General features: G+C 47.5%; 1 protein-coding gene across 1 annotated transcript in view; it reads right to left on the bottom strand.

The window, feature by feature from the left end:
* The window catches only part of EFR3A (EFR3 homolog A), a 66,089-nt gene extending 51,394 nt beyond the window's left edge, over positions 1-14,695 (bottom strand). The window contains exon 1 of the mRNA XM_045861039.1: positions 14,456-14,695. Within this exon, the coding sequence (XP_045716995.1) occupies positions 14,456-14,465 (10 nt within the window). The 5' untranslated portion in view covers positions 14,466-14,695. The remainder of the gene's footprint in view (positions 1-14,455) is intronic.
* Positions 14,696-15,775: the final 1,080 nt, after the last annotated feature.

Below are 15,775 nucleotides of genomic sequence, written 5' to 3'. Positions count from 1 at the left end.
AAGGATGCCCCCCCCCACCCCGCCCCGCCATCCCTAGCTCTGCAACAGGCACACATGACACTTACACACGACACTTTCCAACGTGCTCCGAGTCTCCGTCTTTAGAGAAGGGCAGCCTTGGGCAGAGTCCCAGGGTCTGGTCTGTACTCAACGTCTCCCCCCCATACAATTTTTAATACGAGAATGTGTGTTACACAGTCTCCCACTTGCAAAGTCAACCTGTGGATTTTATTCCTGGACCTCACCTGACTGTGTGCTACCATATCTAACTGAGAAAGATTACATATTACTCAGCAGAACTGCCCGAGGACAAGAGCAATAAAATGTAGAATAAGCTGGCTTTTAGAAACCACATTCCTGAAAGATGGTATGTGAAAAACCCTCTGGAATCGTCATACGAGAAAAATCACCGCAAATATTGAAATCAGGAAACACAACTCTCTGCTGGCTCCGTCCGCCGCCGGCTCCGGCTGCCGCACGGACAGCCGCCCACCCAGGGGCTGACACGGCACGGGAGCTGCGGCCGGGACAGACAGGCGCTCCCACGTCTGTGCCACCTCCCTCTCAGACCGCGTCCCGGCCCCGGGAGCCTCGGAGGCCCTCAAAGGAGCTCAGGTGGCCGCGGCCCCGGCCTCGGGAGGGGAGCGCAGTGCTCCCGTGTCCCAGTTGCCGGAGGTGAGTAACTGGATGAAGCAGAACTGAAAACTGAAATGGTGTGTGATGCCCTTTTTAATCTAACATATAAAGTATTAACTAAATGTCCTTTGTGATAATGTTGGTAGTACCATTAAGAATTACAAACGGATTAAGATTTTCTCCATGTAACTGTTTTTTTTTAAGTATGTGAGCAACAACTTTCCTTTTGAATCCAAACCATCGTACTACTATATTGAGATTTACCTTGCATGATTAATATGTTTTGGGGAGGGGAGAATTATGCAGTGGTGGGAGATGAATTTAAGTATCATGATTAATAGGGAGAAAAACAGAGGAGGGACAAAGGCAAACAGACAGCTACGTAGAAATTAAAGTGGAACTGAGAAAGTAAGATACTAAGCACTAATGGGTTTTAAAAGACCTACTTAGAACACAATCTAGCCAAAACTCTAGCACACACACACACAGCATCCTGATCTTCAAAAGGAGACATAGTGCCCACCTAGGAAAACAGCTGGCAGAGTCATTAAGGGTTCTGACAATCTGCACTTCTGGAATATATCTCAACAAAATATTCTCTACAAAAACATATTTTCCACTTCTCAGAGCCAATCTTGGTAAACACATAATACACCTGACTAATGAACAATATTAGGGGTGCCAACCAACCCCTCACCTCCACCGTAGGAAAAAAGCATTTAACTTTTGACTCCTCCACAACTTACTACTACTAGTAACAGCCTACTGTTGATCAGAAGCCTTACCAATAACATAAACCATGATTAACACATACACTGCATGTTACATGTATTCCATACAGGGGTGGGCAACGGTAGGTTTCCAGTTGTGAGCGCATGAAACGCAGTCTGCTCTTGCATTATTTACTCATTAACTATTGTGTTACTTACTTGAGCATTTACAAGATTGTACCAAGAGCATGTGCCATTGTGACATTCTTTTGAGTTAATAAAGCCAGTGTAATGATCATAACCTGCATGTCATTCTAACCATACAGACAACTGTCAGCCTACTTTTGTCCGCCCCGAACTGCATTCTTAAATAAAGCTAGGGAAAAGGAAACATTATTAAGACAACCATGAGAAAGGAAATACATTCACAGTATTTATTGGGGAAAACCCGTGTATCAGTGGACCCACGCAGCTGAACCTGTCCCGTTCGAGGGTCAACTGCGTAACAGGGCCAGCCGAAGAGCAAGAGAGGACCGCCCCATTGGAAGAATGCTGCCTGCTACAGGACCAGACTAGGGGGTTTAGGAACCCACGCGTTAGAAACCGAAACCGAAACACAGACACAGGCCAAGCACCAGCCCAACGAAAGATGAGCTCGCAGAGCCCGTGACTGGCCCTTAAGGGCCAGTGAAGGCAAGAACTCCATTGGCCAACCAGCGATTTGGACGGCCCCAGGGCCCAAGGGTGCGTCCACAAGCTGGCACCTTGAGGGTGACAGAGGGCGCTGCTAACGACGCTGCCGGGGCCAGCGGCCCAATCCTGACCCTGGCAGGCAACCCGGGGCCTAGGATGCCCCTGCTCCCTATCTCAGACTGAGTGCTGGGCCGTGACTGAAGGGAGGACACAAAATGGTCACGTTTTCAGTTGCAGCTACAAAATGAGGACAAGCAGCAGCCCTCCGGCCAAGGCGGATGAAGAGAGACGTGGGGGTGGAGGGGAGACACAGAAGGCTGGTAAAAATAATACCTTAGAGTTTGCCTAAGCCTCAGTCTTTCTGGTACACAATAATTACAGCCTTAGCATCATATAATGTAGTAATCTGGGTAGAAAGCTCATCAACTGAGACATTGCCTAGACATCTGTAATTAAATGTTTTATATAAAATGCCTGCTATAGTCAAGGCACTAAGCTAGGCATTGTGAGATGTGCGAATAATTGACCAAACTGGTTCCTGACGCTGTGATCCTTAAGATCAATATAACATAATTATAAGAAGTCAATGTTTCAGAAAACAAGATAACTTATTCCTGTGCTAAAAACAAAAGACAGACACGAACAAAATCATAATGTAAAGTAACTGAGCTCACCCCCAGCCTTACAACTAGGCACCAGAAGCAGAAGTGCACATGCTTAGTGACGCCGATTTCCCCACCACGCTCAACGCTAACACTCGCGTGACTCGGGGCGCCGACCGCCACCCGAACCCCCTCACAAAACCAGCGCCCACGGGCCTCCGCTTCCCCTGTGTGAATGTGCCTAAACTCTTAGCGTGAACACACGGTTATGTCCTAAGAAATCCTTCACAAGCAAACTGTTCTCACAGTACAGTGTTTTCCTCGGGCGCTCTGTGTGCCGCCCCAAGAACGATTCCCTGGGTATCTTTAAGGCGAACAGGCCCGGCCCCAACCAGGATGTGCTGAGTCAGTCTCTGGGGGCAGGGTACCAGAGTTCCTATTTCTAACCATCACCCCCTTCCTGTGATAGGAAGGACCATCACGCACACCCAGGTTCAGAAACCACTGCTCCAGAGAGCCACTCTGATTTATACAGTGATTTAAACAACTAAGCATCTGACATTTTCTTCTTGTGTGTTTTAGGTACTTGGGATACCATTCCTATCTAATATACACAAAAGATAAAAAGTTATAATACAGTTTGTACTTGAGATCATCTACTACGTTACAATAAATGAATCATACGAGGCGCTATCCATGAGACCAACTGAGTGACAGAGAAGATAAACGCCAGGGCACTTGGAAACACCTTCAAAGAAGATGCTGACGGGACGGAGTTATCACTGCCAGCAATGCGCTGCGACTGGTGGCGGAGATCTCCAGCACTCCCCCCGTGCTGGGAAACCACGCCACCCATGTCCCTGAGGACCAGAATCTCTAAGCATCTTGCATCAGCTCCTCCCACACCGCACACCGGCAAAGAGGGTTACGTAGGCGATGGGACCTGGTGCAGGTCGCCATGATTCTCATTTTCACGCTTTGATACTTTCCTTCCAAATGAACTTGCCACGCAGGTAACAAAGTCTGTGGAGGTTCTTGGTAGACAGAACACTTCATACTGGGACTGGATGAATGTTTAAAATTCAAACCTACACACATTATAACCACCTTTCATTCCTCCTTCCTCCTCAGAAGTTGCTTAAATGTGGCATTTCCAATTTGTGAAAGTTAAAAAAAAAAAGTGACATTTTCCAGAAGCCTTTAGAAAGGCTGTGATGTTGACGTTTATATAAGGCAAAATGAACACAAAAGGAATTAATTTGAAATATTTTAAGGACTCTCCCCTCCACAAATTAAAACATTTGTATTGTGATTATGGTAATCTGATACTGCGTGATTTCAGATTCTTATATTTAAAAATACTCCATCTGAGTTTAAAAATTCAGAGATAAAAGTATCTTCTTAATAAATAAGAGGTGGAAAAGAACTAGAATTTCAGAATCTTACCACTCAGTCTCTTTAATTTTAGCAAGTGTCCTAATATTTAGCAAAGTGAGTCCCACTGAGTCAAAACATGGGGAGAAGGCAAGGCAAGACGCCCGGGAACTCACGTTTATAATCGGCACTCGGGTAATCCCCAGGGTTCGTGTTTTATGCAAACATCAGGACCTTCCCTACCCTTAGCACATGTAAAGTTCATGGTATATGAATTATGTCTCAACACCGCTGGTTTTAAATCAGCTTTTTCCATCATTATACTTGTTTGACTTGATATGTAGTTGTAATGAAAAAGAAGGGTGGGGGTCCCTGCAGTTTAGCTAAAGCTCTAAAAAAAATTATAAAAAGTCCTGCCTTGGCGGGGCTGGGGCATCACCCCATACATCAGAAGGCTGCGGGGCAGGGCGGCGGTAGGGCTGATGCCTAGTCACAGCACATACCTAGGTTGCGGGTTCGAGCTGGGTCAGGGCACACATGAGAGGACTAGTCAATGTTTCTCTTTCTCCACCCGCTCTAAAATCAATAAACACATCCTCAGGTGAGGATTTAAAGAATAATAAAAATTTAAAAAAATTTTTAAAAAGTTCAACAAATACAATTCTGCTTTATAAGACTGCTTAAACAAGCTAAAGCACTACAGTCTAGGAAAACAGACCCTTAAATCAAAAGATATTAATTTGTGCCCTGGTTGGTGTGGGTCAGTGGATTGAGTGCCACCCTGTGAACCAAAGGGTCACTGGTTCGATTCCCAGTCAGGGCACGTGCCTGGGTTGTGGGCCAGGTTCCCGGTTGGGGATGCGAGAGAGGCAACCACACATTGATATCTCCCCGCCTCTCTTTCTCCCTCTCCTACCCTTTCTCTAAGAATAAATAAATAAAATCTTTAGAAAAAAGATAATTTGTCACTGTTATGAGCATAAAGAATCTGCCATAGGCAATGACTGTGACTTTTTTCAGTTAACTAGGTTGATTTATTTTAAATTAAAAATCCTCTGAATATTTCACAAGCAGGATATGAGTTATTTCAGGCAAAATTCAAAACATCTTTAAAATTCCCCAAACACATAATTTAAAACTTTATTTCCTCATTAGTCAAAAAGTAACAAAAGTGTTGAATCTGTGAGGGTGTTTGTAACTTCCAAAGTTATTTTTAGAACAAATACATTTAATATACCAATAGCACTGATTCTTCTTATAGATTTCATAACACCCACAGTGTCTGTGCCATATGTTGGAGATCTTCGTTTGAATCGAGATGATGAAGTTTTCTGATCGAGCAGTACAGGAAGAAAAAGGTGGCATACTAATTATGTCTCTAAACAGAATGCAGAGTTTAAATTATTTCTCTACCCAAAGTTTGAAGACAGCAAAATACAAACTGGGATTTGCTGAATAACCCTAGGTAAGTGAAAGGGTTTAATTAAAAAAATTCTAAACTACTAACTTAACCCTTCATGGTTCAGCACTGGATATAGCCCCTCCCCGCCTAAACTTCTCACTGATGTATAGCAATCCCAAACATTTTCTGTCCACTCCATACATGAGAGTTTGGTAGCAAAGTGAAGAGCCCAAGGCTTCTTGAAATTTTTGAGTATTCTAGAAGGGCAATCTAATCTTTTCTAATCAATATTATTAAACCAAATATTATTGAACCATAAACCAAAATGTGATGCCACCATAAGACTCCAATGTAGTACTAAATTTTCCTCAAGTTCAAAGTTAATATTTATTACTACTGATGCATGCAAGAAAAAGAAAAAAAAAACCCAGCAACTTCCTGTAGCATACACACAAAGAACCTGGAACTCTGTATACATTTGTAGTTTTCATATTATTGTTACAACTATAAAAAGAAATTTACTCTTGAACATTTTAAATGATTGATTTTAAGAATTACTTCACTTTTATGCAAATACTGAAATTGTCAGCAGTGCAACTGTAGATTAAAAAATTAATCTAAAATTGCAAAAACTCAACGGTACAACCCATCTTAATCATACTCACCCCTCCCTAATGTTCTCGGAACCCTGACGGTCGGCCTTTAACCAGCGTGCTGCTGGAACCTATCAGCACGGCAACAAAGAGGGCAGCAACATTCCTATGTTGCTGAAAAGAAAGACTAGAGCCTGTCTACTGCATTATGCTGAGTCAATACCCAGAAACCAATGGGTGAGGGTTTGGGGGGGGGGGGGCGGGCGGTCTGAACTGTGTAAGGGGAGAAAGCACGTCCTGCTGAAGACTCCGAGAGCAGAGCGAACGGATGCGCTCAGGTGACACCTCCAGTGTCTGAATGCTCCTCAGTTCTTTGTTTAAAATAAAGCAATTCCTCCGCATGTTTACATAAGCATCGCATCTGCCACCGAAAAATCACTCAGTTCTTGCATGGATACACATAACAGTGAGACTTAACGAAGACGGCAATGGAATAAGTTACTAACAGCTTAGTTCTATATGAAATATCTTAAACTACATATAGGGAGCTGCCCTAGAGTTCCTATTTGCAAACTGCACGATTCAGCATGTCTACCCAGGAGTTACAGAGTTTGCATCCTCGGCCAAGGACCGCTCACCTCTGACCGTCTCTTCGCCTGCCAGGCAGCAGCGACAAGACAGTGAAGGACGTGAGCACAGGGCACTCACTGCACACCATGGTAAGATACACGATCATCTTTAAGTCCCAAAGTTTTAAAATACGATTTTTTCTAACACTTTGTAAATTCTCCTTGACAGAGCATCCAACAGCACGACTGTCCGGCTTTCTTTTACTCGCACGTTGGACCGCTTCAAGTGCCTCTCTAGGCAGATGGACTGCCATCTGAGCCGCGCCCAGTTCTCGCCGCGGGAGCAGCGCCTGCAGTGGCTTTGGTTTGAACGGCGCCCCACCCGCTCCCTCTTCGTTCCTCTGCCTGTTCAGTCCTTCAGGGAAATTCTCGTCTAGACTCTGTCCTAAGCCCCTGCGCTCTCTTTACAAGCCATTCCTTTCCTTCCTTCATCCACTGGTATTCCTAAAAATGTGCCCTGGATGTCCTTCAGGCACCACACCCTTGTCACACCCTAAAATGAACTCACTCGCCATCTCAGTTTCCCCAAAAGGCTCTTCCTCCAAAAGTCCCTGTATCAAACCAGAGCAGTTCACTCCCACGGTCAGGCCCGACCCCTGGAAGTGAACCCTGACTCCTCCTCCTCCCTCGGCCACCAATCCAACACCTCTACGTATTGTACTTCCTCCTCAACCTGCAGTCTCCCCTGCAGCCCACGCCCCTGCTTCCCCCACTGTCCACATCCAAAGCCCACCACTCAGGCTCCCGTGCTTGACCAACCACTCTCCAACCTCTCCTGTGTGTTTCCATAGCAACCTGGGCCACTCTCTCAGTAATGTGAGTCCCTCTCCATCCCTCACTGTGCACGATGGGCCTGGCACTGGTATCAAGAGATGTGGGCCCAGTGGCAAAGAAAACAGGCGGAGGGGCTCGTACAGCCCCCTGTCTGGTCAGTATCACTGCAAGCTCAGCACCTGTCTTCCCCACCAGGCCAGGCTGCGTGGAGCAGGTACCATGTCCATGATGACACCTACTATGCCCAGTATGCGGGGGCTGGGGGCTCCTCCGTGTCAGTGTAACGCACACACAGTGTGCAACAAGTGTGTGTTGAGTGAGAGACAAGTTTACCACATATATGAAGTCTCCACCTTCCCCAGCACAAACAACTTATGCCGACTGGCTGCGGGTTATTTTCACGTGCATGACTCACCGCCGACATTTTCTCCGAACCCACACTTCTCCTACAATCACTACTTCCAATCAATTATCGTCTTCGAAATCGCTCAGGCTTACGACCTCATCTTCTGCTTGCAGTGTCTCCTCTGAACTCCACAACTTCCTTCACAGGGTGCCTGCCAGGTCCTGCTTTCCGAGGTAGCCATCTACCTATACAAGGTTCTAGCAACTAGATAAACTTCTCTACTGCTGTACTAACCTCTGTGTTCCGCACCCAGCAGTGCCTTGCACATGCAGGCACTAAAACGTTTGCTGAATGAATCAGTCCCTAAGGAAATCCAACAGGAAAACAAGAAGAGCTGAAAGCAAACTTTTGTGACTCCGAAGGCACGTCGACAGTGCCTGTGACCGAGAAAGGGCCACAACGAGAAATCACACAACTCCCTCCCTGGAGATCAATACAGCAAAACCGGTGAGATGCCATCAGCTAAACTGGTTTTGGTTTCTGTGTCTAGGTTCCTGAGCTTTTGATTCTAAAACATCTTATGTTCTTGTCAGAGGGTATATTCTAATGTCTAAGACTACAAATTTCAGACTTTTTGTAAGTAGCCAACTTATTTCCCAGCTGAAATCACACGCAGGATCCTACGAATAAAACGGATCTGCCAGCTGAAGTGGGGTCCGGTAGGGAGCCCCACCTGCTGGGTCTCTGCGGCATCCATCCCACACGAAGTGCCGATCACACTTCAAGGGAGGCGTTCAGACAACTCTGGCTCCAAAGGTAACTCGAGATTCCCCTGCGCCACGCTCCCATGTGGATCGAGAACAACACGGACTCCTCAGGAACCAGCAGTGCGAAGCCGCCGTGGCAGGAAACGGAGCTCTCGTGACGGTGGTAACAGGAGCAGAACTGGCCCGGGGCGACACCCATGTTTCTTCCATCGCTCCCCCAGACCTGACCTGCTTCCCTTTCACAAAGCAGGTGCAGTAAGACAAACCTGGCACTGCTTCCCAAAGGTGCTCCCATCCTTGGAAGACCACGCAAAAAAAAGATGGACCCAGGGGGAAAGGTGGCATGGACAGCCAAGGAGTGAGTTAACGTTGCCTTCTAATCTGGACTGTGGACTGAAGAAGAAACTAGACCCCTGACGCTCCCCCAGTCCAGCCAGCTAACAGAATGGGAAAGTCCAGAGGGACTGGGACCCACCCCAACCCCGCAAACCCCAGCGGTTGCGCACTCACCTGCAGTGCCTTCCTCCCTGCAGACGCCCTTGGGGAACCAGGCGCTGCAGACAGCCAGAATCCAAGACGCAACGATCTTGTCCTGACAACATGCCGATTCTAGTCACATGTTCATAAAGTGTTTCTACCTCCAAAACCCAATGACATAAATTCTACTACATCTGCATACCCCTGGAAGATACTCTCATTTTTCATTAATAAATCAAACAGCCAGTAAAATTACTTCTAACTAAGGTGATCAATCAGTTTAAGTCAGGGGTCATAAATAAGCCACTCCTTTCAACTTCTAACCCTTTAGCCTGGCAGACTACATTTTGCAAAGTTTCTGTGATCCCAGGAATTGACAGTGCCAAACTCGAACACCTTATACTTTGTTTTCTCTGCCCAGCAGGAGCGAGGTCCATTTAAAGTTAAGTGCAACCGGAGTGCAGAGAACTTTGCAGCAAACTGCCAAGACAGTTGTTGGAAAAGCTAATTAACTAGGAGCGGTATGAAGTCCACTTAGCATTATCCAGGAAAACTACTGCAGCAGAAATACCCTGGAGCTCAGGCGATGCAAAGGAAAAGGTACAGCTGAGCAACTCGCCAACGAAGAGTAACACCACCAGTAAATGGCATTCAGACGGACTGCAGTCCTGCTGGAAGAAGACACGGCGGAAGGGTTCACACCTGTCTTCAGAATACAGCAAACTCCTGACTCAGAGGCACAAGGGAAAAGACCTACGTAGTGATTCCTCCTTGAATAAAAAACCGGAATGCTGCTACCTCATAATACTTCAAGAGAGAGAGCAGTGAACAAACATGCGGAAGGGGGAACCGGACAGCCGCTGCAGGAGGAGCGGGAAGAGCAACCCCTCCCGTGTGCTTCAGTGCGCAGAGAGAGCTGGCTTGCCTCCGAACGGGGTGCAGCCGGCAGACGCGAGTGACAGGGATCTTGATGCGTGTGACGTGTTAATGATAGGAGGAACTGCTCACATTCACTCTGTGATCATACTCCCTTAGAACTGTGTTCATTCTACAGTGCACGATCATTCAAAAAAAAAAGGAAAAGAAAAGAAACCTACAAACTCCCTATAAATTAAACCCACACATAATGACTCATCTCAACCTTTCAGCGTTTCATGACTGAAACTGCCACTTAATAACTCAGAAATTATTTCTTCCTTCTCCTGGCTGCTAAGAAAGAAGGAGATCCTGCCATCTGCAATAATATGGATGGACCTCGAGCGCATCATGCTAAGAGAAGACACAAGAAGACAAACACTGTGTGATATAAAAAAAAAGAAAAAATATTTCTTTCTCCTTTTAGAATAAGACACCAATGACAAGAAAAAAGCCCCATTATCTCACTTCCTACTCAGGAACAGCATAATTCCCCAAACACTGTTCAAAGTCGTTCACAGAATTTGACAGTTCCTGTCCCGACAGCCATGACAACAGAACGCACGGGTTCTCTAAGCCACAGACATGGTCACAACTCTTTGATCAGTTACGCAATACTCTTTTTTATGGGCCAAAGGAAGCATCAGCTCAGGGTAATAGCTTAATGTTCATTTCAGGTTTCTGAAAGAACGGTGCTGTCTGGGGACATTTCTGGTGGTAGTCCTTGGGGGACAGGGAAGATTACCGCTGGCTTTCCACGTGTGGGGGCCAGAGATGCTGTTCAACACCCTGCAACGCACAGGGCAGGCCCCTGCCTGCCACACGGACACCTGGCTGGTCCCAGACGTCCACGGTGCAAAGACTGGAAAACCCTGAAATACATAATGATCTGCAGGCCTCCATTTGTATTCTTGTCTCTGGCCTCGCACGATTTACAGGCACACCTGCTAAGAATCTAATCAGACAGTATAAAAACTTCATAACACCGTTTTTATGGGAACGAAGTTACTTCGGGTAACGGTGTCCAAAGAATAACTTCGCTGACCCGAGTTAAGATTCAATGAATCATTTACTCAACATTTACCGAGCACCTATCATGTAATTAGGCACGGCCCTAAGCAAAAGCGACAGTGTTAAAAAAACGGACGGAATCTGAAGACTGCGGGTTCGGCTCCTGCCTGGCGCAGAGCAGCGAGCAGGAAAAAAGAAGCGGGACTTGGAAGCCGGACCCGTCTGGCTCCAATCCCAGCTGCGGCTCTGTCACAGACGGGTGACTTCGCTTCAGCCCCGCTCTCCCCGTTTTCCCGGCAGGTCCCACGGGGCCTCTCTCTCTCAAAGTGGGAGAGGATGAAAGACAGACAAAGCACAAAGTGTACCGCCTGGCACACAATCAGTACTCAATAATTAATTCAACAGCAAATTTTGAAGTTTCTACAAAGAGTAAGGTGCAAACTGCTAGTGTGCCCATGAAACAGGTGGCCACTGTAACTGCTACTGGGACAACCTGAGCTCAACTTCAGTGAAGCCGACATGCAAATGGCATGCAAATTCCTTCCAATTCCAGCTCCTCTCTCCATCTCCGGCCTTATCTCCCACCACCCACACCGTCTGTAATGCATCCCTGTGTTCCCGTAAGTGGGGACAGATCAAAAGATGAGATCTGATAGTAACCAAAACAGTGTCAAGCTAAAGGTCACTGTGAGAAAGGGAATTCTTCACCTGTAACTCTGGCAGCACACACAGGTGCTGGGTGGGCGAGGGAGACGGGGAGGACTGGGGGGGACAGTGCCCAAACACGAAAGGCCCCTCGGCCAGCAGTCTGTGCTCCTTGTGGTTAGGAGCCACAGGGCCCAGGTTTGTGTTCAGGGCCTGGGTCTACTGCACATGTGACCTGAGTCGAGTTACTGAAACTTCCTGAGGCTGAGTCGCCTGATATGCAAAGTAAAATAAAACAAAATGAATGGATTAATAAGCTTTAGCATCTCTTCCACTCAAAATTCTGATTCAGGCTTTGAAAATCTTTAAGACCAAAATGTTCCTTAACAATCCTCTGAAGGGAGGAGGATGAAATAAAAGGTTTTAGAGAAATGATGTGTCAAATTACAGGTTCCTAGGTTCAAAAAGATCACTTAGTGAAACAGCCTTGAAATCTGTGCTTAGTGATCGCTGAAAACACTGGGACTCTCAGTGACACCCAGAATTGTTCTTGTGTCGTAGCAGCTTCCTTCCTGTCAGGAATCCTTCCGGGGAGTTGCTTTCTGAAGCAAGCGTCTGCAGCTCTCCGAAATCCCTGCAGCTGAGCTGCTCCCGTTCTCGAGACAACGACACGGCTGCTCTGCCTTCAAGGGTATTCCACCCTCCCTTGGATTCCACTTATCACTGAGATCGCACCAACATTCCAAATAAGTAACAAAACAGCAATAGCAGAACAATTCTCTGACCTAGAGCAAGGGTAACTGTCAGAATATAGAGTCCGAGAGGCACTAGTAATCACCTCCCACACTCACTTGACAGAAAAGCATTACCTTTATTTCACTAACCCCTTAAGGATGAACTGGTTCAGTTTGTAAAAGAGTCTCTTAACTTATTTGACATTAAAAAAAGAAAAGGTAACCTTATTTAGAGATGATTTTTTTTCCTTTAAAATATCCCTAAAGAAAGTAATAATTTTGCTATCTCTGTTTATGTACTTAACATGCCGGGAATTTCTTCTACACACACAATTTCCTAAAGTACCACTGCCCACTGCGTTATCCCAGAAATCCTGTCCTCAAACAGAAAAGACAAGATGAGCCCTACTACTGTCACAGGGCACCACCAATCGGTGCTACACCCTTATGCAACCACAGAAACTGTACCATAACAAGTAGTAACAACAACAATGATAAGTAACAAACCTTTTACTTGCCTTCCAGCTGTGTCGTGAAATCTGCATTCTTAACTCTGCCGAGGACAGCACGGCTCATCCTTACATCATGTTGCATTGCAAACCATACATTTGAAAAGAAACAAGTTTTCTACATCCACTCTGGGAACATAACTAAAAATGTGCTTCATTTCATAGGACTCTTATACTGCCCTTCTACCAGTCAATGCGTTCACTTTCAAGAGTAGGCGTTCACCCCTTCAGTTTGCTTTCTTAGAAAGTAAGAGATTAGCATAGTGCTGATCACAACTGTTCACTGAACAACGTCAATATGAATTTGGGACTAAACTGACAGTAATCACAACCCTCCAATCCAGGGGAATAAAAATATAAACCGCTGACATATGTACTGGATACAGAATCCCAGAACAAGAGTGAAGGACACCCAGTACTGTATAAAGAAAACAAAATCCACCTCACCCACAGGTGTTTGAGGAGTTAGGAGTAACTTTTGTATCGAGATTATTTAAAGATTTCCCACGGCATTACACAAACCTTTCCAGTACCGGGAACTAATTTCTCTTTACCCACCACTAGATAAGACACGCATTTGAGGCTGACCCGGAAATCCATGTCCCATATGTCTACCAAAATAAGGACAGTTAGGAGTTATGAATTCTAAGAAATATGCGCTATATTAGGAACACGCTGACAAATATTTAAAGATTCTACAGCACAGAACACTTACTCAACAGAGACCTACTTGAAAAGACTCTCAAATCCATTCTAACGATGCTTTCTCTCCATCTAAGACCAGGGTGGATCCATATGGGCCGCTGAGTTTAAAGTCATATTGTGATTCTCTGGGTCTTTTTTAAGTGGGTCACGGGTAGTAGTGTCCAAAATGCCTCCCACATCCAGTGATTTTCAAACTTTAGGGTCCCTCAGTAACACGTAGGGCCCTTCCTACATATGCAGATTTGGGGGCCCAAACTCTGAATCTTATCCAAAGTGTCTTGTGAGGAGCCCCAAACCGGCATCTGTAAGGACCTGCCAGGTGCATCTGAAGCAGGTGGCCCAACAGCCCCCCTCTGGAACTTCTTACCCTAACAAGTTCCCAAAAGAACCCGTACTCCAGCCACCCCGACGATTTACAGACGGCGCGCAAGCCAAGGCTGTGAGGACTTGGGGTGCCGCTGCGAAGGACCCCGGACAGGCCCCCGACCCCCGGCCGGTGCATCGCCCCCCAGGGCTGGTCCTGGAGGAAGTGACAAGGTTTATGGCCATGGGGCCGCGTAATTTTCATTTTTCCATCAAGTGTCACTTGGCTCTAGAGAGAGCTGGGGAAAGAGCTTGGACTTTGAAGTCCCCGAGGTCTAGGTTACTACAAGTCACGTCCCAGGAGCCCTGCGTCCGTAACGCTCCAGGCTCAGTTTCCCCGTCGGTGCCGGTGCCGCGGGCTCGTACCGCCGCCCCCTGGGAAGGCTGAGCCGAAGCGAAACTAACTCGGCAGGTCTCGGGCACTTCCTGGCTCCCCCCAGCTCCGATCGGTTTTCCGGTCGCCCCGGCGGACGACCCCCCACCCCCCTGGCCCTCCCCAGACTGCGCGACCACGGGGCCTCAGCCGCTCAACGCCCCCCGGCCCGGCCCGACCCTCCACCGGCCACTCACGGGTAGGCATGGTGACCCCCAGCCGCGATCGCCGCCGCTCCGAGACTCAGCGGGGCCGCGCAGGACGCGCCAACGGCAGCATAACGCGCCGGCGCCGGGCCGCGGAGGGCCGGACGAGGCGAGGGGCGAAGGGCGAAGGGCGAAGGGAACGGGCGCGGACCGGCGGTTCGGGCTACGAAGCGGGCGACAGCTGCCGGGGCCGGCCCAGCTCCGCGCCCGACGACGCGGTGGCCGTCCTGACGCCCTGACGTCAGCACGTCGCCGGCGTCCAGGCCCCGCCCGGGAGCGGCCAACTCCGGGCGTGGGGGCTGTGCGGTGCAGGACTGCAGCTGAGGCCCTTGGGGAGGGTGGCGCGTGGAACACCTCCGGGCCCCCTCGTTTTGTTGTCCTACCCTAGTTATTTGTGTAAAATGCGTTTCCGTGAATCCTCACTCGAGGTGCATGGCACTGTTTGTTTCTTACAGGGGCACCCCTTTAGGAGGTCTGGGAGGGTAAGCAGGTTTGCTTTCAGAGCATGGGAACCTGTAGGCTTTTTCTTTTATGAGCTATTGAACTTGGACATGTTCCCAAAAGAACAAAAGACTGCGTTCCGCAGTCTCTGATAGCACTTTCATTGTTGTTTATTTTATTGTATTTTTTTGAGACGCTCTGAGGTCATTTGGGGTGATGGCTGCGCATTTTTGGAGAGGACAGAAACAGTCACATCCTCCTGCTCTCCCGGGCACTTCCAGAGATATTTTATGCGTCAGGAGTTAGTCTCCTCCAGGGGGGGCTGTCTGTCCACTCCGTTTCTGGACTCTCTGAGTGTCATTAATAATTGATTTTTCTAATAGTCACCCAACTAAGCGGACCCTTGCAGCCTAGGGCATTGAGCAAAGCCCACACGCCCTGCTAGGCGGTGTGCAGCCCGCACGGAGACGTAGAAGGGAGCCACGGAGGTCTGACACTGCTCCTCAATCTGCTCCAGGATTCTTGTGTGCCCTGAATCACCAGGGTCCCTGTTTAAAGGAGATTTGTAGGTCTGAAGCTAAACCTACGGAGTCACACTTGAGGATGATTCAAATACACATGTAAATTTGAGAACATTTGTCTTAGAAGGTTGTGCCCACATTCTGGTTAAGGAGTGATACTGTGCAGTATTGAAAGGAGAAGAGAAAGACAATAAAAGCCAGGAAGGGCTTGGGGGCAATTGGTCTTGAGGTCGACTGGGGACAAAAGCATTAAATTAGCACAGAGTTGGGAAATTCTTAAAGAGGCCGGGAGAGGGTGGAGAGCAAGTTAGAGTGAGTCACAGAAGCTGGCCAGAGGGGAGTGTCTTGC

Source organism: Phyllostomus hastatus, unplaced genomic scaffold (genome assembly GCF_019186645.2).
Source record: "Phyllostomus hastatus isolate PE091 unplaced genomic scaffold, TTU_PhHast_1.1 phas_scaffold_21, whole genome shotgun sequence".
Classification (NCBI taxonomy): domain Eukaryota; kingdom Metazoa; phylum Chordata; class Mammalia; order Chiroptera; family Phyllostomidae; genus Phyllostomus; species Phyllostomus hastatus.
Note: the sequence above shows the minus strand (reverse complement) of the source record. Positions and strands in the feature narration are given on the sequence as shown.